This window comes from Lepisosteus platostomus, chromosome 6, assembly GCF_059453375.1.
Source record: "Lepisosteus platostomus isolate fLepPlt1 chromosome 6, fLepPlt1.hap1, whole genome shotgun sequence".
Lineage (NCBI taxonomy): Eukaryota > Metazoa > Chordata > Actinopteri > Semionotiformes > Lepisosteidae > Lepisosteus > Lepisosteus platostomus.
Genome location: NC_142616.1, coordinates 40,777,017 through 40,801,356, shown reverse-complemented (window position 1 = coordinate 40,801,356; position 24,340 = coordinate 40,777,017). Strand labels below are relative to the sequence as shown.

Here is a 24,340-nt window from a genome sequence, read left to right as displayed (position 1 = left end):
TCACATAACAAAGTACTTTGGGGTTACTGTAGATGGGCCAAACGGCCTCCTCTCATTTGTAACCTTTCTTATGTATTTTTCCAGCAATCCCTTGATTCTGACCTTTCATCTTTAGAAGAATAAATTTATTTAAAGCAAACCAGTGCCGTGCTAGGTGTTTTTAAATGCATTGTTTCCTAGTTAGCTACTGTATGTTGACAATTCCCATAGGCCCTGTCTCTGAGAACTATTGTCTTTCCTTCGTAGGGATGGTGCTCCTTACTGTGAAAAGGACTATCAGATTCACTTCGGAGTCCAGTGTGAGGCCTGTCATCAGTTCATCACTGGAAAAGTCCTTGAGGTACAGCTAACAGCTCTTGATACTTTATTCTGATGGTTATTGGTTTCAACATTCTGAATTTAAAGGGTTCAGATGTTTAGGCCTTAATGAACACACAAATAAAAAAGGTAAGTGTACTGTAAGTGTAAGCCAGTACATGTTCAGTATGCAGTACAAGATACTCTAACTTGAGGAGTTTTTTTATATATAAACAGAATAGGCAGCTAATTGGAGAGAAAAAAGAAAAACAGCACTAAAGACATTTGCAGGTCATTGTTTAATCTGAGGTGGTAGTGGCTGATAATGCACATAGTACTGACTTTGTGCGGTTCAGTGGAACACTTCTGGTCTGTGATAGTCTCCAGTTTGGCAGACTAAAAATAATACCATATTTTTGACTCAGCTTATGAAATTCACCAGCTTCCAATGTGCATGAAATATTATATTCTCAACTAGATAGTTCATTTGTTAATCAAAGGCACCTTTGGCTTTAATGGAAAAAAGAGTTTAAACAAATACTATGTGCCTAGTGTGGTTTCAGTTCATCCCTTATATTTGCATGGTAACTTAGTGCATTTAACTACAAAATGTACCTTGTATTCTCGTGATTCAGCTGAAAGAAAAACTGGTTGATTTCCCCTTTGTCTGGAAATGAACTCTATGTGTTGTAATTTGTGTCTTGGGCAATATTTGAACATTGTCTTTTTAAATGAGCAAGTGTACGCACATACAGGGAGCTTGAATGTGAAATTTCAGTAACCAGAAAATAAATTGTGCATTGCATGTGAAGTGAATTGCACTTCACTCCTTTTAGCACATCAGAGAAAGTTTATACAATAGCAGCTATTACAACCAACACCGAATCCCTTTCTACCATTTTGCAGTTATTTGGCTTATGTTTTTATTCAAAGTGGCATTTATATCCATTCATACAGCTACATATTTTAGATAGTTCAAGTAGAGAGCTGCATCAGCATGTGTAGGCCTCCAAGGAACACGTAAAGGTTTATTCCATGCTGAAAAGAAAAACACAACGTTTCGGCTGTGGAGCCTTCTTCGGGTGTGTGCATATTTTACTAGAGCAATCTAGTAAAGTACCTTGTCAATCAGTTATCTGCTAAGATTGTACTAGTGTTATAAGGTTTAGAAAGAAGAATCCTCTTTTATTGTGTTGCAGATTTTATAGTTTGCAGGTTAATTTTGCAGATTTCTACAAAACCCACAAAGCTGCAAATGTAACTCCTAAAATAGTGGTCAGAATGAGATTTTGAATACTTCAATATGCTCGTATTTGTTAGCTAGATTGCATTGGTCTTTGCAACAAGTAACTTATTTTTCATGTCCTTTTGAAACTTCCACGTATTTTTGTAGATGAAGATGTAGATGAAGCTAGGTTGATCTATTAGTGTCAAAGCAACTTGTAGACTGAAAAATGGCAGTCTTATGGAACCTTTTTCTAATAGGTACAGATGACAAAAAGCATCTGAAAATATTCAGTATAAATCCGAGGTCAGTATGTACTGTTGTACTGTACAGTACCTAATGAAAGTGTTGAGGTACAACTGGGTAAGTCATTAATAAACACTAAAAGATCCACACGGTTAAGAGCACATATAACACAGTATAACAAGAACATATGTTGATTGATTTTTTGCAGAAATGGACTTTGTTAAATGATCATGTAGTCTGATCAAGCCATGTTTTTGCTAAGGTGACAGTTTCTGTGGCTCTGAGCCAGGACTCTTATGGGATGTCTGGATACCATTATCTGAACAGTCCCACTGAAGCTCTTTGACGTTACAGCCTTATGGAGCGAGATAGGCTCAACCTGTGGAGGGAGGAAATTCCCACATCCTGTTTTGTTCTCATTGCAAAAGAAATGCAACAGAGGGGTAAGGCTGCTGCCCTTTTGCAGCCTTTCCTGGTGGGATTCTACAAGAAGTATGGTGGCGCTGCTGTAATATGGACTATGGTCTTTCTAAGGCCAGCACTTCATGTCTCATTTCATGTGCATCTTCAAAAAGTGTTTACTGTTAGAAACAAGCAGACAATAGTCCCATGCTGAGAAGTATAAAGAACGAAGAAAAGAATACAGTATTTAACCTTTCACTTTTTCTGTATGGATATTAACAACTTGTTGTTCCTTTGCAATCCACATGCTGAAATGTTACTGTTAGATTTTTTTTCTATATACTGTATAGAAAGAAATGCAGGAGATGTGTTTGTATCCTTAGACCTATCCACATTGGAGTTCTTTAGGAGTGGGGTTGGAGATCCATTCATATATGTTGTAAATATCTATTATTTGTAGTTATAGGTTCTTTATGTATTTGCAGGTGTTTTGCAATTATTCCTTTCTGGAAAGCATCTGTTGAAAATACACAAAAAGCTAGCTCCTTAGGTTTTTAGCTCTTTTTTTTAGCTTTGAAGCATTTTCAGTTAAATGTTACTCTGTTTTTTAAAGACCACATTTTAGTTTCTAATTTACAAATAAACATATCAGTGTCATCTTGTATAAGCTTAAGACCTTAAGTGGAAAATTACCTTTTGTCCTGGGATGCAGACAGTGATTATTGCTAGCATGGCTGCATCTACTGTAGCACTGCTAGTTTGGACACATTAGATTCAGTTACAATATTATTGCTGGTACTTCAATATAACACAAATTTCTGAGTTTTAAAGAAAGTGAAATAGTATTTCCTTTTTAACCAAAGGCTATTTCAATTGCTGAAAAGCCTGTGGGCAATAAATATCCACAATGAAATAATGATGAATAATGAATAAAACATTATTCATATTTCAAATTGCCTGGAAAATGTAGGATACACTTTACTACCTGCCAGTGGTCTTAATATAATGATATAACATTCCTTGAACCAGAAATAGTTTGTAGCTGGCATTTAAAAACTTTTTCCCATTAAACCACTGAAATTTGTTAATGAAAGCAACTTAGTACTTAAGTGACAACCTCTATTTAAAAATTAGCCATTGCACAGATTTTATGTCCTGTATATTGATTTATTAAATTATGTTTAATTACTACACACTCTGTCAAGCTCAAGAATATCTTTACATAAATACAAGAATCTACCTATTAAGACCAGAGCATGTGACTGATGAGACACTTCAGTTATTAAACAGGTGTTTGACTAAACCTTCACAAAACAGTATGAAACAACCTTATACATGTTAAAAAGTGCCATGATGTTTGTCAGCAATACCTTTTTATTTAAATTTCAACCAGCAGAACATGTTGTAAGGGCTTTAAACCTGTTAAGCTGTTATTGTTATTGTTATTCACATGGTGAATCGCAGGAAGGAGTATCATGTTTATGTTCTTAATACATTTCTGTGAAGGTGAATAAAGCTTTTACTATATTATCTATTATATTATTTTCTATAATCTTATTTTATAACATCCCTGTTTTTAAGGCATTGTCCAGACAATACAGAGCAAATTCTCTGGCAGATTGTGAACCAGTGCAGGACAGTCCTGTGGCTATTCAGGAAGCAATGAAGTTCCAGTCTCCGCAGTGTAAGACACTGGCAGTGCTGGAAGTTGGGGTAATGTAAGCAAGCATTACAGTACATAATGTTTGAAGTTTGGCCAGCTGTTTATCTAAGATTATACTAACTAAAAAAAAAACAATCCAAAGACGTCTTCATTTAAGTCAGTTTAACAGGACCTTTTACTCAAGCACTGTCTAGATGTCTTAATTTTAACATTCAAAGCTCTTGTTTTGGTGTATACTGCACTGACACAGAGTTTGCTCTTACCTGCATCCAATGTAGTGTATTGTCCGCAATGAAAGACAGGAGCCCAAAAATTTCATTCTGTAACCAGATGACCCTTTAAACTTGGTGGCCATTTGATTAATGCTCTTGACTTCTGAGGTCAGTTCAGCAGCTTCTTAAGTGGAGTTACTGTGGGACAGTGAGGTAGAGCCTACCCAGTGTATTTATCCTCCTAATGCCTATGGGATTACAGAACACAGTATAATGCTTCCTGTGGGACTAGTCATACTGGCATTGAGAGTCCTGCCAGGGATGTGATCAGCAACATACCCTCATTCCTCATGCAATATGCAGGTGCAGCTAAGGGAACTGGGCATGAATGAATATAATCGCCAGTGTGATATTTTTGAACCCTTCTGATTCATTCAGATATTCCACCCACATTTTTTTTTATTCCACCCGCAATTGCCACCTCTTTGGTTGGGTGCCATTTTATTTTCACTTCATTTTCTAACAGAAGTTAGTTGCATTTTGGTTTTCAAAGATGTCTATAGATATTCCATGGAATGCTGATAGACAATTGGCCTTCTGAGGTAGTTCCATTTAAAACATCTCAGCCGGTGTCCTGCTGTATGCTGTTCTACATTATGTCTATACAACTTATTGTAAAAAGGTGAAAGCAGGAAATATCAGACAGGTAGAATTAAATCTTTGTCATCACTAGCTGAATAACACAAATGCTTTCTATTAATGTAATGAACACTATATGGAAATTAGTTGTGTATTTCAACAGTATTCAAAGTACTTTTCTGCTATCTTGATTACATGTTCAAACTTTTCTCTTTTAACTCTCAAGGTACTCCTTTCTACACTACTTGCATGGCCTATTTTATCTGCTTAACAGATACAGGGAATATGCATGAGGTATTTGAACATGTCTCTGTGACTAAACTGTTGCCTTTCCTTGTTGTTCACAGTTTTCCAAACAATTTCTGGTATTTCAATTAGGAAATGCCTATATACCACAATAAAAATGACAAACAATTTTTGCATAACATTTAATGGGAAAAATGCAGTTGTTCAGGGAGAAAGTTTTCACTTCCCTCATATGTTAACATCTGCCTCTTTGTAGGCTGCAGCTTGATCCCAGGAGAGGGAAGCCTGTCTGCTCTATCAAGCAACAGTCACATCAGCATGCATGAGTACTAAGAAATGGTACCTTCCCATTACAAGTAAATAAAAGAACTCCCCTCTCTTATAGCAGTGGAATAATCCAGTGGTGACTGGAACATGTTAAAATTGAATAGGTGGAGAATGAGACTCTTTTCCTACTAGGTTTGTAGGCAGTGGTTGTTTTTTTTTTTTCTTTTCTGCAAAAAAGAAGAAAAGCAGAGAACAGGCTTGGCTGTTAAAGCTTATGTAGGGTGAGCCCTGAGAACGGGTGGGCGACATCTAGGCGGATTGTGTTTCAGCACACAATTTGGTGATACACAGCTTCAGCCAGTGAAGAGGAAAGTAGAGAAATCCTGCAGAAAGGTAAGGGGTTTTGATATGCTAAATAGCAAAGCATAGCCGCAATTTAGGTGGTGTATACTTTTATTTATACTAAATATAATGGGAAACATAATACACAATAACAGCATTATATGTGTTCTTTGTGTACTGTACAGAAAGAAATGAGAAAAGAAATGATAAATTTTCCACTATTTTTCTATGGAATTAGGAAAAATTTCATTTTCAATGTAATTTTCATAAATAGGGAACGCAGTTTATTTGTTCCAATATTCACATGGTATATACAGAATATATATTTAAATCTTTTAGGCAGATTGTAGTTGCAGGGATCAGCTATCTCCTCTGGATAAACATCTTAAAGATAACAGAAGGTGAACAACAATAAAAATAAAGAATCTCTGCTGAGAATCTGTACTGATAGCATACTGTACGTAAGATGGGTAAAACAGTAAGCCGACAGGTGCTTGAGAACACCGGAAAATGTAGTATTTTCCACTACAGCAAGTGATTCATGTTCTTCCCCTCATTCTGTAGCTGTAGTAGTCTTAGCACAATTTCAAAATGAACTGAAGGTCCGAGCCACGAGTAGGAGTGTTATTTTTAAAGGCAAGAAACACTCTTGCCTGTCACTGTAATTATCCTTGCATGAATATAGTAAGATTGTAATTTTTCAAGGCTGTGATTCTGAAGGAATTTAACTGCAGGGATAAACTGAGGCTGCTTCATCTAGAATATTTCGGTGTCAGGCTTTGAAGTATTAATGAGAGGTTATTTGTTTATTTGGGTTGGATTAAACACACAGCTGAAGGAGAGATCTGAGGACGTGAACATGAAGCTCACTCTCTGAAGCACTCCACTTCTGTCAAGCTAGTTGAGTAGCATGTCTACTTCTGAAATGTGTCCAGTCTTGCCAAAATTAGAAGGCATGCAGTACAACTTGTGCAAATGCAGTCTTGTCTGTGGGAGTGGTAGTTTGTGCTTCTGTGCTGCAGGTGCTGTATCTGATGAATTGAACAATAGTTTATTTAGCCTTGACATTAGGCTGAAAGAAGTCAGCACTCAGACGTGTTGAGGATGGAACACAAAAAGAAGAAAGTGAGCCCATTTTGCCTTAACATGTCAGGCATGAAGATTAGCATAAGAAGTGACACTTAAGGTATAAAGATACCAACAACTTTAGAGAATAACACTTGATACACCACTTCCTGTATTATTTGATTAAAAACATTGATTGCAGTAAATAGATCTCATCACCTTTGTAAAACTACAAGCTAGTGTTGCTGGATTGTTGCATTTGGTACACTTTGAATTATGAAACTAAAATTCCTGATTTCCTTCCCAAACCTCATAGTGTGTCAGCTAGTCCAGGAATAAATCATTTTGACCTCTACTACTGCTTACTCAATTCCAAAACATCTGTTGTTGCACTTGTATGTTATTTTTATGTCAGTTGTCAGATACTGTACATCTAGATCTATCTCAAATGCCTTTCCTCAATTTTTTATTAAATGATTTTTCCTACAAAGTACAACTGTCACTTTTTCTTCATTAGTCTTAATATACTATAGATAAAGCCTGATGTACAGTTTCAGCATCATCTTCATTCATCCACAGTTGAAAATATCAGTGTATTCTCAGGTCTAATTTAAAAGGTTTTTTTTCTCAGAACATTTTTGCTACAAATTGAGCTGAACCAAACTGTAAGCTCAATAAAGCTATTAGAATCTCCGCCTAATAAATGACTCATGATGAAAATCACAAGACGCCTGTTAACTAAAATCATGTTACATCAGCCCCAGCTGCTGCTCATTCCAAAACACTTCAGAGATGCTTACTTTCGATGATTTAATCTTGTCCCTTGGAACACAGTTAAGAACATTAGATGGTTACAAACAAGAAGAGGGCATTCAGCCCTTCACGCTTGTTGATCTCAGTCTCTCATCAAGCTGTTTCTTTAAGGTTCCCTGGGAAATGTCTTAAACTTATATGACTTGGCTGACTGTTCCACACCCACCACCTTTTATGTAAAAAAGTTCCTCCCTTTTCTGTTCTAAATACGCTTTTTTATAAAGTTTAATTGAGACCTTGTTTGCTGCTGAGCATAAATAAAACTGTTGGATTGATTTTGTCAGGATTATGAAAAGTTGAAATGTTCAATCTTCAAAATTGATAAGATTCAGTTATTTAATCAGTGTGTAAGTTATGGTGGTTGCTGTTTGAAAACTTTGAAGGCTGAGATGTTCTTATAGTGTTACAACCAGAATTGCACACCGTCTTCTACATGAGGTCTAACTAGTACATGTTTTTTGATCTATACATATGTTATGGCAAATTGAAGAATTTCCTGCTGAGCAAGACACTTGCATGAGCAACCTGGGTCATGCTTGAATTACCACTTTGTTCACACTGTCTCCACCCTGAATTAAACTTAGGGTTGCTAGTGAAGAGTTTAGCATTACTTCCTTTGTTTACATTCCACACCTCTCATTACATGATCTAGCATTTTGTTGATTTTCTTTTTGCTTGATTTTCCACAGGACAATGAACAGGATGGTGATGAGTGAACATAAAATCAGTCTGGCATCACTAACCTCAGTGCCACCATATTTATAGAGTACATTTGTATTACCTGCATATATCACCTTGCATTTGTCTGCTTAAAAGTGTGCTTGACAGGTGTCTTGCAAATCTTGAATCATGTCTCTATGTTTTTAATTTGAAGCCACCTTGCCCATCTACCTTGTTTGTTAGGACTGTAGCTTTTTAGTTCAAGGATCTCATCCAGCCATTTCTTCAAAGATGCCAGAAACTGGGCTTCAACAACATTACAGGGTAACTTCTTCCAGACTCCTACAACCCTACTGAATCTGTAGTTTTTGTCACTGATCATGTTTTTGGTTAATTTGCAAATGTATTAAGTTTACTAATTAAGCCAGTGTGTAGATCACAGGTATACTGTAAGTTCTAAAGACTGTTTGTTGCAAAGTCAGAGGGTAACTTAAAAAGTACAAAGTGAAATATTAATCACCTTTCCATATCATTAGACTTGTTGGTACAGATGTCCTTTACCATGGCGTGATAGAATCCTTGTTATTACCTCCTGTGATTAATATCTAGAAATGCTATTTCTCTGTTATTGTCAGAGGGAGGACTACACCCTTCAGAATTTGTTACTATGGGAACTTGAGTCTTCTTGGCACGGGGCCAGTACCAGGCTGTCTGCAGCAGTGCCACCTCAGATAATAAATGTGAAAGTTCCCTTAGGTTTCTGTAGTCCTCTTCTGTTTCCTTGGTTACCAATAAAACATGGCCATCACCTCAAGAAGATGAGGTTTTAAGTGAATGTGGGTATTAGTAAATGATTGACTAAATCCAAATTTTCAGAATAAATTTACAAGAGGCAGAAGTTGTGGTGGCAGAGCCACCTACTTACTGAAAATGTTCATTGCTAAGGAAATTTATCATTAGAAGGATGGGGCACTGCTTATTGTAAGCATCCCCATTTACCGGTACATAATGAAATTCCCAACTCATTGTGTCATTTTGCGTTGTCACCGTGAGTCCTGCTTAGAATTATATATGTTTGGAAAAATATATATTGCAGTTGTGATTGGCACATGTTCTGTAGCATAGTGCAGAAATGAAGTTTTATCCGCTTGTTTTCTTGTGACCTAATAATTGCAGCTTACAGTACTGTATATGTGCAGGGTGTTATCTGTCTATCTTAATGGGATGAAAGTAGAAAAAAAGCATGCATCTCTGTGGATGAGGAAAGGCAGGTGGGAAGTCTGCTGTTGGTCCTACTGGCAGTACTAACTGGTTGTTTAGCTTTGTTGAACATCTCATTGGCAGCAGGATATCTGGCACATTAGTTTATTTTGGGATTTGTAAATCCCGTAGAGAAAACAGGGATCTGCTGAAGTAACATCTGGTACTACTTAGTCTTATTTGTGTGTGCTGAATAAAGAGAGGCTCTGATAACCTTTAATTGGTATGTTATTCTTTTAGTATGTTGCTGCTGCTTTATTCTCATTTTAGTCTAGATGTACTGTACAGTAGATAAGACTGTCTTGATGGGGGCCTGAGCCTAATATCTACAATAAAGTCATTTACAACACAATGTGTTGCCAATGCCTTACAGTCCTTTTTCCAGTATATTAACAACAGACTGTAAATAAACAATAGAAAAATTACTATAAAAATAACACCACACCAAGTGTCATTTTTGTGTGTATTGCTTTGCATTGTGTTTTCAGAATAATTTGCGGTTGATGCAGAGTTAAGTAAAACAGGAATAAGCAGGAAAATAATAGGTGTCATTTAAGTATAGCACCATGAAGGATATTGTGACAAAATTTAAAATTCAAATGGATGGATGAATTGTCCCTTATCTGTTAGTTTGTGAAACAAGCAATGCGTTAAAAAAATTGCTTAACAGCTTCATTTGATTATTTATCTTGTGGCTTTTTAAGATTCATTGTTTCCTCTTGTGAGTTTAATGCAAAATACTACACTTTTTTACATACAGTATCTTTTACTATTTAGCAAGGGGCATACAGAAGAAGAATGAATAGTAAGATTGTAAAACCTTGAAGCCTCAATGGTTTCAAAGCAAGGTCTGAATTTAAGGATAGAATAACCTCAAAAGTGGATTTATTCACAGAAAAATGCCAAAGAACATTTTAGGTTTTCTTTGATTCTTGAAAGCCATTCAAGAAAGAAGCATAGCTGTTTGAATGTGATTTTAAAAGGTAATGGTTGTATTTTACAAGTTTGTTAAGTGGCTTTTCTACTGGGCACACTTTAATTGTTTAGAATAGTGTACAGTATTGGTAACCGATACAATGAAAAGATATTGCTTCTCTGTAATGTCCAGAATAGTGAGAGGCGACATTCCTAGGCTTAATTTCCAGGCTTAAAGAAATATCCTACACTGCTAGGCTCAAAGAACAGGAGTTTAGTTTTGAAGAGTGTAGAAAATGAGGGAACGCAATTAAAGAATTCAGAATCTTCAAAGGCATTGACAAAGTCAAAGCAATGGGCTTCTTCACAATCTCAAACAAGAACCAGTACACAAACTCAGAACAAGAACTCAGAACGGGAGACTCAGCTTTAAACTAAAGGTTAAACAGGTTAAAAAAGGTTAAACTACTCAACCATATTAAAGTCTGTACCTTGGTTTCTTTTAAGAACTGTCTGGAGGAGATTCATGGGTCAATTTGATACTTGCAGTCAATTAACCTAGATGGTAACCTAGATTTGTAAACTTTGTTCAATGAAGGGTTGATAAGTCTATGTAATACAAAGTAGTATAAGTAAAACATTTAAAGGGTTCCTTGTTCATACCTGTTTTCTGTAGGGTCATTGCTTTTCTTTCATGTATCTAAATTAATTTCCTTTGACCGTTTTCTTTCTGAATCAATTTTTCACTCAGAAATAAATTGTTATTCATCCTGACTGTTTCAGTGACCTCTTGGGCCTGTTGCTGGGCCACACCCCCCAACAAATGTGCATTGCCAGACCATCTGTATCACAGACCTCTCTGCTTGTGCTTGGTCCCACAGACACCCAGCCAACACTACCCATTTACCCATAACTTCTGATGGGGAACTCAAATTGTTCAATAGGAACTGGCAGAATGTCAGATAAACAAAGGAAACTTAGAAGTTCAGGGTTCTTGACTTGCAATGAGGGATCTTACTTTCCAGATACAATTCCAATTCCAAAACATTTGTTATATCCATAATCCTGACTTTTTTTGCTACTTTTCCTACTAGATAAGACAATCAAACGAAATTAGACTTTCTAATAATACAAATGTGATCTAATTAATGAGAGTCTGGTGTGTATCTGTGTATCTGCTTTAGTTCACAAAATCATTGTGCTCTTGTTTCTGCTAAAAGGGCAATTTAATATAAAAATCCAGATCTTCTGAAAAAGTGAATGATTTTGATGGACCCCACCCCAGCAGCAAACACTGTGTCAGGACAACACAGCCAGCAGAGCAAGCTCTGCACAGGACACTCCTGTGGCTCACACTAGGAGGGTTTTGTTTACAAAAGGATCAGGACAAGGGAAGGCTGCTATGGTTACAAGGGTCACATCTGTGTAAAATCAAGCCTCATTACAGTATTGAGTCATGCTTAGATTATGATGCTGGAATCCAGTGCTGGTGGAGGAACCAGATTTTTGATACCCACCCAACTCTTGTGTCAGCTTATTGTTTCAATGTTAAAAAGCTGCAGGAGTGGAAGAGAGGAAATGGGAGTAATGGTCTTGGAACACTTGGACCAAAGATTTACGGAGCCCCGCTGAGCTAAAGCTCTCCCAATGTGGGTACCTCCTTTGTTTGTTTTATCTGGCTGTACTCATCACCCACATGTCAGCTCATGTGTTTCTTTTCTTTTTGGATTACCAGTTGGTAACATCTGTATTTACTATTGTATATGAAGTCGATTTAGAATCAGTATTTGTTAGCCACATTTCTACAACCCCTATTCTTGTGCATGGTGGCTGCTGACACACTTACCTGTCAGAGCCAGTTATCCTGTGATGTTCTGTGAGCTCAATAGCACCTCACAGGTGAGTTAATACTGATTGGTCTAATGGTACATCACACACCAAGGTCACTGCAAGTTCATAGTTGCCTAGTCACAGCAAGCTAATAAGAAGCAGGGCTCCCAATGGCAACATATGGACTGTCGTTTTATTGTTCATTAGTGGTCAACCTATTCTGTGCATCTTTGCTGGTTGCTTGGAAGCCCACAATTTACATTACTTTGGTACTGTATATTTTGCCTAATATTATTTAGATTTAAAAAATGTTATAAATAATGTAACATTATACAAAACCACCAACCACAGGGCAAGGATCATTTAGTCAGAATTAGGCTTTTGTTACTATCCAGATCTGCTGTAGAGATTGGTCTTCACATTTGTTACTTTATTACTAAAGATTTATAAATCCATTATAGAATTATAAATACCATTTAACAATGTATTTCCAATACAAAATGCTTGTCTCAGACCTTTTAAGATTGTGACATTTATGACTTGCTTTTTCAGGCTTTTCAAAGTTTATCATGCTTCTTAGTTGTCAAGCATTTCCTCTCAAGAATTATATTCACAATATGTGTTGAATGTGAGTTTAATTTGACAGACTTGAGCTGTGAATGAAGCTAATTCCACCAGCTCTCACATTGCAGGGCCTATTTAACATAAAAGATTAAACTTGTTTTTTCATTTTACACTGAAAAACACCAGATATTTAATCCTCTTGAACATGAATTTCCATTGTGGCTACTGTAATATATAGTACCATGGAAATATTTTTACTATTTACTATATCCTATAACTTTGTGTTTTTAAGGGAGAAACGGATAAGCTGCACTAAGAGAACAGGAAATACAAAACTAGAAACCTAGCAGATTATTTATGCATAATAATAAAATAATTTTTATGTTCTGGTATTCTTTTATCAAAAATGTTTTTGAAGCTTTGTGTCCAGTTTCCTTAAAGCAGCTCTAAAATAACTGGTATAAAGATGCAAATCCGCCTAAAGATGGAATAGGACAAATTAAGAAGAAGGGAAATCAAGCATTTAAGATTTTCAATAATTTATTCTTTAGATTTTAAAAACAGAACAAATTTTTGTATTGTCACAAAAACATTGGAAAGTGGCTTTGGTGATGGCCACATTTTAGAGCTGCCATTGGAGAGAATACCCTTAAAGCATTAAGTTAACATCATGCATGCCTTTTGGTTGAGACTGCATCTCAAGTGATTTATTTTGTTTTCTTCTCAATTGCCGAGCTCATGCAAACAATGAATGCACTTTTTTGTGGTTTTGAGCCTGGCACACTTATTGAAGGCATGCCTAACTATACAGTATACAGGAATCACCACAGTTCGTCAGGTAGTTCCTGCATGTGATCTGCATCAGATGTCTGGCCACTACCCAGAGAAAGCTGTTATAGAAGCCCTGTTATTCCCATAGTTGTCTAAGCTTTGTCCAGATGTTTATTTACGTAACATCTTTTGCAATAAATTGGCTCCAAAATATTCAAAACATTTTCAGCAGTCATTTTTTAAACAGAATTGCTTGAGCTTTTAAGAATACATGGGCTATTCACTACTGATTGTTTGAAAACATTTTTTTTATGTTTAATTGTTTTTGCAACACCATAAGGCAAGGGCATGTTAATAGAAAACAAACAGGGTATGATATACTATATAGCACATTTTTGGTTAGCTCTGTGAAGTATAGTTTAGAGCCAAGCCTCTTTAGCCATCAGCCACAGAACGTGGTGATCTCCCAAGACAGCACTCCCTGGGGTGTACTTCTCTGGTTATGTAGTCATTATAAATAAAAAAAATAAATCGCTTTACACAGGTGTTGAAATGTATAAAGTAGAATTCAGCCTCAAAAAGTCCAATAAATACTCAAAAAGTACAATTATTTTTATGAATTTCTGTTGTAAAATTATTACAATAAAATCTAATTTTACAGTAGGTATCTACCGAGTCTGAAACAGCCAAATGTGAGTTGTTTTTGCCTGTGGCTCTGATCGATCCTCTGATCCAAATGCAACCTGCCTGTCTTTAACCTACTGTACAGTACTTGTCTGTTAACACATCACATGAGACTTGCTGCAGCCCCTGACTAGACATTCAGCACAGGTTGGTTCATGGCCTACAGCCCCATAAACCTGCAAGAGCCATTGGGGTTACAGTTTCACCAGGAGCTGAGTGGGTCCTGGCCAGCTAATCCCACTTTACCCTCTGTGTCCCCCATTCAATTCTGAATTGCCACTTGAAAATCTGTCGCAGTTGTTGCTAGAGACATGAATCTAATGCAGATATCCGACACATACTGTAGATAATAGAGCTTAACATGCCCAAGCACCTTAACTATTAAACAGTTTCAGCTTTAAGAGTACTAAGACTGATTTCTGATTTATGACAATCAAGGGAACCGTTTTCAAAACCCCCTGTAACAGTGACCGAGTAAAGTAGTTTCACACCATTAGATGTCTTGAAGTTTTGCTATAGATGTGATGTTCCATAGCTCTTTGAGATCGAGGGATGTATATCCCAGACTTTATGTAATTGCTAATGATCAGCATCTATGGAATACAGCATAGCTTCAGTAAGGATTTGTATGCCAGAGCTTCTGTAAAGATGGGAAGAGTAAAGTGTGATAAAACATGCAGAAAAGAGGCTAATGTGAAAATAATATGAAAAATCTAAATTAACTGTACATATAAATTCCAATAAGTGATTCTACAGTGTGCACTGCCTGTGAAGTAAAATGTGAGCTATCCATCATATAAAAGATGTATTTTTTCTGTGGTACCTACTGTATAACTGTTGAGACCGTGTGACAGTTTTTAATGTGCACTTCTTCATTTTAGCAAAGTCATAGGCCGTGTTTCTATCGAGTCCACGTAAGCTGCTCCCTCAGTGCTGGAGAAGGAACTGGGCTTTATCTTGTGCTACAAAGGAGAGAAGGGTGGTGGTTGTTCTGTGACTTGTGGTTATCTGTCAGAATCCCTTGGGTCAGCCTCTGTTGTGCTTGTGATAAAACTGTGCGGTGAATCAAAGGTTGAGGGAGATTTAAATCATCCCTGCAAAAACTGGAAATATTTCCAAATTTCAGCACATTAGATGAAGTTCTCAGTACAGGTTTTCAACATTCAATCACAAAGGGGTAGAAAGACCAAAATGGTGACTGGCAATACTCATTCTAAATGTTGATCGGAAACCAGCTGTTGTGTCCAGATGATTCTTCACAGGCTGATAAAAAATGGCAACACATGGCTGATTTACAATAGCATTAAAACTAACCGACGTTTTTAAGAAGATTAATAATTGGGAAGTAAAAAAAGATTTGAATAATGAAGTGAAAAAAGGCTTGCCTCTGAGATTCCATAGAGACATTTTTTTTGCAGTCAGGCACATAGTATCACATGCTTTAAATGGATTCCAGATTAATTATTTTTTACTTTTTGGCACTATTCCTTGACTGAAATGTGGAAAAATATCCTGAAGGTCATAATAATCTTGGCCCTAGTGTAGTTTTACTATCTGAATACTATGTTGGACGTTCAAGTAGAATATTGAGTCAGTGTTCTGATTTAATAAATGTAATAATAATAATTGTAATCATTTGAAATAGTGTTCATTAAACAATGACAAAGGATTTTTTTCATTGCAAGTTTTTTTGTTGGTTTTTAAATGGTATTAACATTTTGGAAAGTACAACATAATGAGGAGCCTTGATACTGTTAAAATGTAGAATACCATTTCCAGTCAAATGGTTTTTCAAAATAAATATTTTGTATGTTCATAAGGATTTGTTTTTCTAATGACTGAAGGTTAAATGTTCTGTATAAATCCCCTCTACAGTATGGTGTTGTGTTGATAATAAGCACAAAGGTGGAATACAGATGGCGAGAGACATGATTGGAATGCTCTGGAAATGATGAAGTTCAGTCTTACTGCTGGGTTGGAGTTACTGGCTCTCAGACTGAAAAAGGAACTACTGGCAGTGACTGACAGAGTACAATTGAGACATGAGATTTATTGTGATTTTTTGTGTTATGAATGAACCTTGTGAAGCTACACTGCAACTGGCAACATAGAATGTTGTGAAATAAAAGAGGAGTAAATTGTGCCAAGCTGAATTGGGGGTACAGTAAATGTTAGAATCACAGTCCATACTGCAAAGCAATATTACAAATGGTAAAAGCTGCTAAAATATGATTTTATCATATAAACATTAAACATGACAATAATACAATGCTAGTTCTCAGTTCTTTTTTAGTTTAAGCTAAAGAACACCTGCCAAAGTGTCAATCTGAAAAGGTCTTGAATTTAATATGAATTAAACATCTTCTTTATATGGAAGGCATTAGGATAACATCAGCTTAATCTTTTAACAGAAATAATTGCAAAAACGTCCCCATTGTTCTATTCATATGGGTTGTCAGACAAACCTGTTATGGTACTATAGTCAATAAAATATATACATTCAAAATAGAGTGAACCCTTTATTGTTATTTGTTATCCATTATTTATTAAATAAATTCATGCACTATAAGAAATGGTTTAAAGGATGGGAATGAGAAAAAGGATTTCAAATGATATTGAAATTATTCCTGGAAACCCATATTACTGGAAACTGAGTGGGTCGTGTGGGTGTACTGTATCTCTACAATATGGATGTTGTTAAAACTTACCTATTACAAGATTAAATTTTTATTTTGCATTGCAATGTTATGCCACACTTTGCATTCCCTAAGGAGCTGAAATTCTATTTAAGCAAAATAAAGCTTCTGTTCTTTCATACCTTACAAACAAGTGTATAATGTGGAGAAATACTTTAAGATCTTCCTGTTTTAGAAAAAAAAACGATGATGAACAGCCAGACAATGGCTGAGATCTGAGCTACTGAAGTACAGACCACATCTGTCTGAGTGAAGGTTTTTGCTGCACGTTGTGTGTCTGCATAGAGCACTGAATGGTGGTCACAAAGAGTACTTCCAACTAAAATAGCAGAAATCCAAGGCTTTTCCATTTTTTGTGAAATACGATAGCCTGGGGTCTTAACATTTAATTACAGTGAGGAGAAAAGCCAACACAAATGGCCTTTTAGTCCATTAACTAAAGCGTCAGTATGGTAAGGCAGAAAACTGTGACCCTCAGAGGAATTCCCATTTAACAACTGAGGCTTGTGAAGGACATATCAGTGCAAGAGAGCCATATCAGTTTGTCATTCCTGACATCTCTGTGAACCAAATCTCCAAGCATGCAACCACTGGTCTGTTTCACAGCCTGCTTTTCGAACCTGTAGTTCAGCATGACTGTCACACGTGGCAGCAAATAGTTAAGGAAAAAGAAATAGAGAGCACTGAATTAAATAGAAGATTCAAACAAGAACAGCAAATATAAAAAAGTGTCTGTTTTAGCACCTGGAGTCAAAATTGTGTATAATGTACATTTGTACCCACCTTGTCCAAAATAAGTAATAAGAGTTGTGTGATAATTTATTAAGTGTAGTATCTAATCTCTTGTAAATGTATATTCTGCGCCCTATATTCAAAATACTTTATTTTAATAATCCTGATTATTTCCTGTGGGGAATGATGTACTAAAGTTTTTAATGAATTTTTGGCCCTAGGTTTGTTGAATGCTAATTCAACTTGGCAAGTGGTACAGTACTTTGCTGTTTTTGTAAACAAATGTTCGATAGTGTGCAAATGTTAGTCTCAAACCTTATTTTACAGGTTAATTGGTACTGTACTTAACTGAATGACAAATACAGCATGTACGTATGAGTCATGCAGACAGATTGGATTCTGACAGTGCTGATGCTTTGTGCCTTTTATACTTAAATGGTTTTGTGGCACACACATTCTCTCCAATTCCTCAAGTACAATTAGAAGTAGTAATTCAGTAAGCATCTGTTGGTTGCTATCTGAACATTTAGCACAAGATTTGTTGGCGTTATGATTTTTTTTAAATGATTTTTGTCATCAAAAAATAAAATGCTCTGTTTCCCCGAATAAGTGTAAAGCATAGTGTTCTGCAGTTTCTCATATTCTGACAGTTTCTCATGACTTCACTGTAAATTTAGTGCATTACAACACAGTAAACTAACATCTGTGCATGCAGAAATACAAATATTTCTGTAAAGGCAGCAGAAGTTGGCTGTCTGAGTAAAACCTATTGTTTCTCGGGCCCTGTCTATCTCAGGGGGATATGGCTGTAAGCCTATTGTACTCTACAAGATGGATTTTATGAGAGTCTTAAAAACGAGAATAAAGGTTAAAGAAAATACTATTATTTCTTGTAGCTGCTTAGGTACTATACCTGAACTTTTTCACACCTTACTTACTTTCGCACTTTTTTTCCCCCTAAAAACAGTTGTTAAAATGTGTGGTGCTCTTTTGCTTAGACCAATGAGGATATCTTGACTTCCACTTGGAGTTTTATTAATAACAGCATGACCAGTTGTGCCTGTTTCTCTCTCCTAGGCAGGAGATAAACATTATCATCCAAGCTGTGCACGATGCAGCAGGTGCAACCAAATGTTCACAGAAGGAGAGGAAATGTACCTGCAAGGTAAGAACACTGTAGATCTGCACCTCCTGACGTGAGCAGACTAAAAGACATCAGGATTACAGTGAAAGAAACCTGACATGATGATCCTCTTACCAGCGTCATTCAGAGGGCAAATTTGGTTTTATTTTTGTTTCCGGTCTTTAGCAAAGGAGATTTATAAGAATATTTCATTTCAGATTATATACAATAGCTCAACTGAATTTGAAATACCTTATGTATGAGGAAAAGAGTGGCTTTTAAACAGAAAACAAATCAATATGTAACATTTAAGCAGATTGTATAAAATGCATGTACAGTATGCACAATTCACAAATTTCAGGTCTTAAACCCATAGGCGAATGATATCGAAATGGAAGATCATTTCCAAAATTCTTATTTTCCAAAAAGCAACAGAATCCCACAATTTGTATTATTTTAAGAAGCTCTTGTTATAATATTTTAGTTTTAGAACTTCTATTGTTATGGTAAAGTTGTATGATCCGTGCTTGTGGTAGGGTGACTTGGGATCTTTGCACCTACAGTACATTCCACTTCAACAGATGTAAAACAAGCTTTATTCACCCATTGTTTAATCAACAAAAAGAATGTTTAGCTGTATTGAATGTATTGTTTGAGGTACTTTGTGGTGGATTTTTGGGGCAGGTCATGGTTCTGAATTTCTTTTATGGAACCAAGTGTTACAGTATTTAATTAATTTAATTTTTTTCTGGTTGTTCTGTGGTTCTGGTTGTTAAAAGGTTTGGGTTATTTCTTTTTTTCTACTTTAGGGTCAACAGTTTGGCATCCAGACTGTAAACATTCTACCAGAGCAGAAGAAAAACACAGGGTAAGAACAGCTAATGCCAGTGTTGGGAATGTCCGTGGTATTGTGTTACCAGCAAAATATTTTGTAACCCCCCTCTGAAATGGTTTCAGACCTTAACAATCTGAACTTTGAATTGCATTGCCTGTAGTCTTTTAAATGGCATTGTTAATTAAATAATTGGAATTGTAAATAATTATTTAAATAATTAAATAATTATTTTCCCAAAGCTTGTTCACACCATTTCCTTCTTTGTTGGATACTACCACGGTGGTCTTCATACCTTCACAAATAATAAGAATGTTAGACCAGTTTTTAAAGGTGGGGAGTAGTTGAACAATCTCAGATTACCTTTTTTTTTCCTCCTGTTGCATTCTTTCACGATACCCATGCTCAAAACCTATGAAGCCAAGTTCCAGAAAGGTAAATGCGGTCATTTGATATTTTTTCTCAGATACCACGCCCGCATCAAAGCACAAAGCGTTCCCCCTTCGATATCTTTTATCCCAAATGTCTGATCCAGCGCAGACCGTGGTCCACAGAGGTTTGCCTCTCCATGCTTTGCTGCTCCTTCCCATTTTATGCGCTTTCTTGCTTATGTCAAGAAAGAATTAAATGTTTTTAATCTACGTAATGTTAGAACACGCTATGAAAGGCACCGAAGCTTGGTTCCCTTCCTACACTCACAATCTGCACGGCCATAAATATTAACCACATTGCACTCTGCCAGTGACATTGCCCTGCATTGTTCATTTACCGAAGAGTAACCCAAAAAAGTTAGGGATATGTTGGATGTGAGCTCACCGTTAGTAGGGAATGCATCGTTTGACTTTATTTCACTTACAGTACCTTGGGCTAAAGAAGTCCCTTTGGGTCGATAGATAATTATAAGGATAGACTGGCAGCACGAAAATCTGCATTATTTTACTCTCGGAGAGACGATTTTACATCTTAAAATGTAATGCAAGTGCAGATATCATTCATCCTTTGTCAGGAAAACACTAATTTGTGGTGAGGGTCATGGTAATCCGGAACCTATTCAGGAGGCATAGGGCACAAGGTGGGACTAAACCTCGGGATGGGGCACGAAATCCATCATTGTGCTTCACAAACACGTCTTTTGGAGCATAGCTGCAAGCCTTGCGAAAACCCATGCAGCTGGCCTGCAGACTCCACAAAGAAGGTGCCCCAATCTGGACTCAGGTTGTGAGGCAGCAGCACAACCTTTCATGCCATCAGAATCTCCCACTTGAAAACAGAAAAGTGACATTTACATTATATAGAACGGGGAAAAAAAACATTGACCAAATTATTATGTGTAGAAGAACTGTGAAAATACTCTGTGAAAACAGGCTGTTTAGGCAAATACATACAGTAACACATTGATTACATGCCATTTTAGTGAAGGCCTACAGGTGTTATTAAATGGAAGGATAGATTTCATAGAACATAGTTTTATATTTATTTTTGTGCCTTCTAAAAGATCATTTGTTGAAATGGCCTGTGTGTGCCAATACTCTGTGTCCCTTTTCTTTTATTCAGTTTTTAAATACAGATTCTTTCCAGCTTGTTTTCATTTATTTTCTTTTATAGTTAAGACAACAATTTAGTTCCATAGATGTTCTCTACCTTTTAGACTGTTATGTGTGAATTAACACTGTTGACCACCTAATTATGACGTTTTCTACAACATTTAATTGAATGTTGTATTTAAACAAAAGTGAATGTAATTATGTAATGTATTCTGGCAACATGAAAAAATGACATCATTAAAAATATTTTGAAAACTGAATTGTCTACCACATGTAATCCGACAATTATTCTTCCCAAAACAGAAATTGCTTTATTTTTAGGGAATATGCAAGAGTAATTTAAATGTTGTTTTGATGGACCTGGAAAACCAAGATAAGAATAAAAGGTTTGAAAAACAATCAAGGATGATGATACAAAATGAACAAAAACAGAGGAACATTGGTCTTAGCCAAGTTTGTCAGATTAAAAAAAGCACAAGAACCGAGATAGGTTATACAACTGGTGTTATAAAACATTGGAATTCCTCTAACCTGAATGCATATCCACACAGCTCTTAATTAGCTTGCCCCATACCGTGCTACTAGAGAGATTTAATAAATTCCTGTGAGCAGCACATGTCTGTGAAGTGACATAGATTACCACCTGACTGGTATTCACATGGTGCTTTTAAATCTGCTTTGGAGAGCTTGCTAACTTCAATAAAACCAAAGTTGGTCTTTAACATGTTACATGAAATGTATCTTAATCACCTTGAGATAACTGACAGCTTGAAATCTAACGTGCAGAAGCTTTATGTTAATTATTTTAATACCCATGCCCATCAGAACTAGATAGACAGGATTTGTATTTTCTTTCTTGGTAGAGGACATCCCATAGATTTCTCAATGTTTCCTTATGTTGTTTTTTGACTCGAAGTCTCATTCCGTTCAGATTTCTTTCTGCGGGTTAACAATTGCGATACGTGAGCACTCAGGGAAATACTGGCTTGGCCTACAAGTGTTTGGGCACACTATTGTTTAGTGGGCAGTTTACTGTAGGTAGATGCTGTAGAGTGTTTTTTTGTAGCGGGGATCGAACCCACTTGCATTGCCCAGTGCTAATCTCACAGTTTGATTATGCTTTTGAACAGTCATTGCAAGCTGTAACATTTTTTTAAATCACCATTAAAGAAATAATTACTTTTTTGAGGAGATGTTGAAGTACAGTACCTGCGGGATTGTTTGAAATGTGGGAATCTGGCACTCTTGAAGTACAGAAAGTAAGATGCCCAAATCAGTGTTTTTTTAGGGAGTCGGGGTTGGGAATAAAGAAACAAAGCGTTCTCTCTCCAGTCCAATAAAACATATAAATGCATTGTGGTAATCTGTTACATTCAGAAAAAGTATTATTCATACAGTTTGTGAGTTACTAAAATATACGTGACGTTTTTGATATAAAGATTGGCTAGGTCTTCAAACTAAAATAAACCATTGAAACAGGGACAATGATCTTGTATAAATGGCCACTTTTTTGATTGTGCTGTTTGACCTATGGAAAATTATGCAGTGCAAATATGTTTTTCATGATGTGTCCTTTTAAAAGGATAACAAAGTGAAAATTGTCATGATCAAATTTACAAGTAAAAGTTTATTCCATGCTAAAAATTGAAGAATAGAAACGCAAAGTTTCAGCTGTGCAGCCTTCTTTGGGTGTGTCAGAAGACACCTGAAGAAGGCTCCACAGCTGAAACTTTCTTTTCTTCTCGTTTCAGCATTGAATAAACCTTTGCAGCCTACACATTCTGACACAGCTACCTACTTAACTACTCATGATCAAATTTCTGTAGTTTTCAATTCTTGTGAAGATAAATCTTCACCTCATGAGATTTTCCATGGGTTATTCTTTTCATTAATGGATAATTATTCAGGAAAAGGCACAATATAACATTCCCTTCCATGGGCCGAGTTTTATGTATAAAGTCTTAAGCATGCAGGGCATTCTGTATCTGTACATTTTGTGACAGAGTGACTGAGCTTATCTTATGGAGCTAAACTCATGCCTATGATGACAGACACAGCTGAAAGATTCTGGAAGATTCCTCTATTTAGGCAGATAGGGGATACTGATGCTAAAAGATCAGATACAGTAACTTTCTAACCCCTTCCCCTTCCCAAATAAAAAGAATGCCTTGAACAGTGCTCAATATGAAAAGGTATACCATATAATAGATACTATAGGACACAGAAATATTTGAAATAACTAGGCACACAGCTGAGACAGTATTAGGATATGCATAGAACTATTGTTTTTCTTAAGCTTCATTTGTAAATGTGAGGGAGTCTTTCATTATTATTGTAATGGACAAAAGAGCAAACTTAAGAGAGTCCATCTGTTTGGTTGCTAGTAGATAACTAATCCCTCATCCTGACTTTCTTCGAAGGATCTCAGACAATCATATTTAGCAACTTGTGTAGGTAGTCCGGAAGCTTCTAGTGCAACTCTTACATGATTACTGCAGATTGTTTCATATAAGGCATTTTTACTAAAGCAAAGTTTTCAGTGTGCAGTGTTTTTAGCAGCCAACTATTACTAAACATGTGGCGGAAATTAAGTAGTGATATTTTTAACAAGTCAGGAAAGTAATAAACCAGCAGAAGCAGCACTAACCCAAAGCTGTTTGTGCTGAGTGCTGAGTAATACGAAATGAAAAACTGTTCCTTCCTCCACAGCTGTTACCCCCGTCAATAAAGAACCTCACCAAAACAGAAAGGCAGGTACTGTATTAGCTCTTGCCTGTGCGATGGCATCATTCTGTGTTTGCACAAGCAAGAGACTAAGGCGAGAGGACACTTGCATCCTTGTGCAGTCAACCTGTGGTGTGACTCCCTTTCGTTTTCATTAAAAGACGAAAAGTGTTTCGTCCTCTGACCCTGAGCTGCAGCCTCTGTCGGAAGCCCTCAGCTCATCATATGGTATAGTTAATCTGTACCACTCGCACACTATCATTCTCTTGCCATGCAGACTCAATGTGCATGAACTGTCAAAGAACAAGGCTGCTTCCCAAATAGTGAGAAGCATACTGTACTTCTGCACATGTTCAATTCTAGTGCCAACAGCTGACTTTTTTTTTCATTTTGCTGGTTCATCCCTTTGGATACTTGCTCTAGCAATACAATCACTTTTAAATTATGCTGATCGTTTGGCAGCAGAGTTCTTCTGGTCAAAATGTGAGCAGAGGCTGAAGTTCTGGAGTTAATGAGAACGCTCAAATGGACTGACCTTTCCAGAGTGGCTACAAGGTTTACTAATAAGTAAAGTTCAGCGCTGAATAA

General features: G+C 36.4%; 1 protein-coding gene across 25 annotated transcripts in view; it reads left to right on the top strand.

The window, feature by feature from the left end:
- ablim1b (actin binding LIM protein 1b) overlaps positions 1-24,340 on the top strand; it is a 155,346-nt gene that overhangs the window by 104,423 nt on the left and 26,583 nt on the right. For all 25 annotated transcript variants that reach the window (XM_088635884.1, XM_088635887.1, XM_088635882.1 and 22 more), the window contains 3 exons: positions 247-340; positions 18,607-18,694; positions 19,462-19,520. In XM_088635884.1, the coding sequence (XP_088492010.1) occupies positions 247-340; positions 18,607-18,694; positions 19,462-19,520 (241 nt within the window). The remainder of the gene's footprint in view (positions 1-246; positions 341-18,606; positions 18,695-19,461; positions 19,521-24,340) is intronic.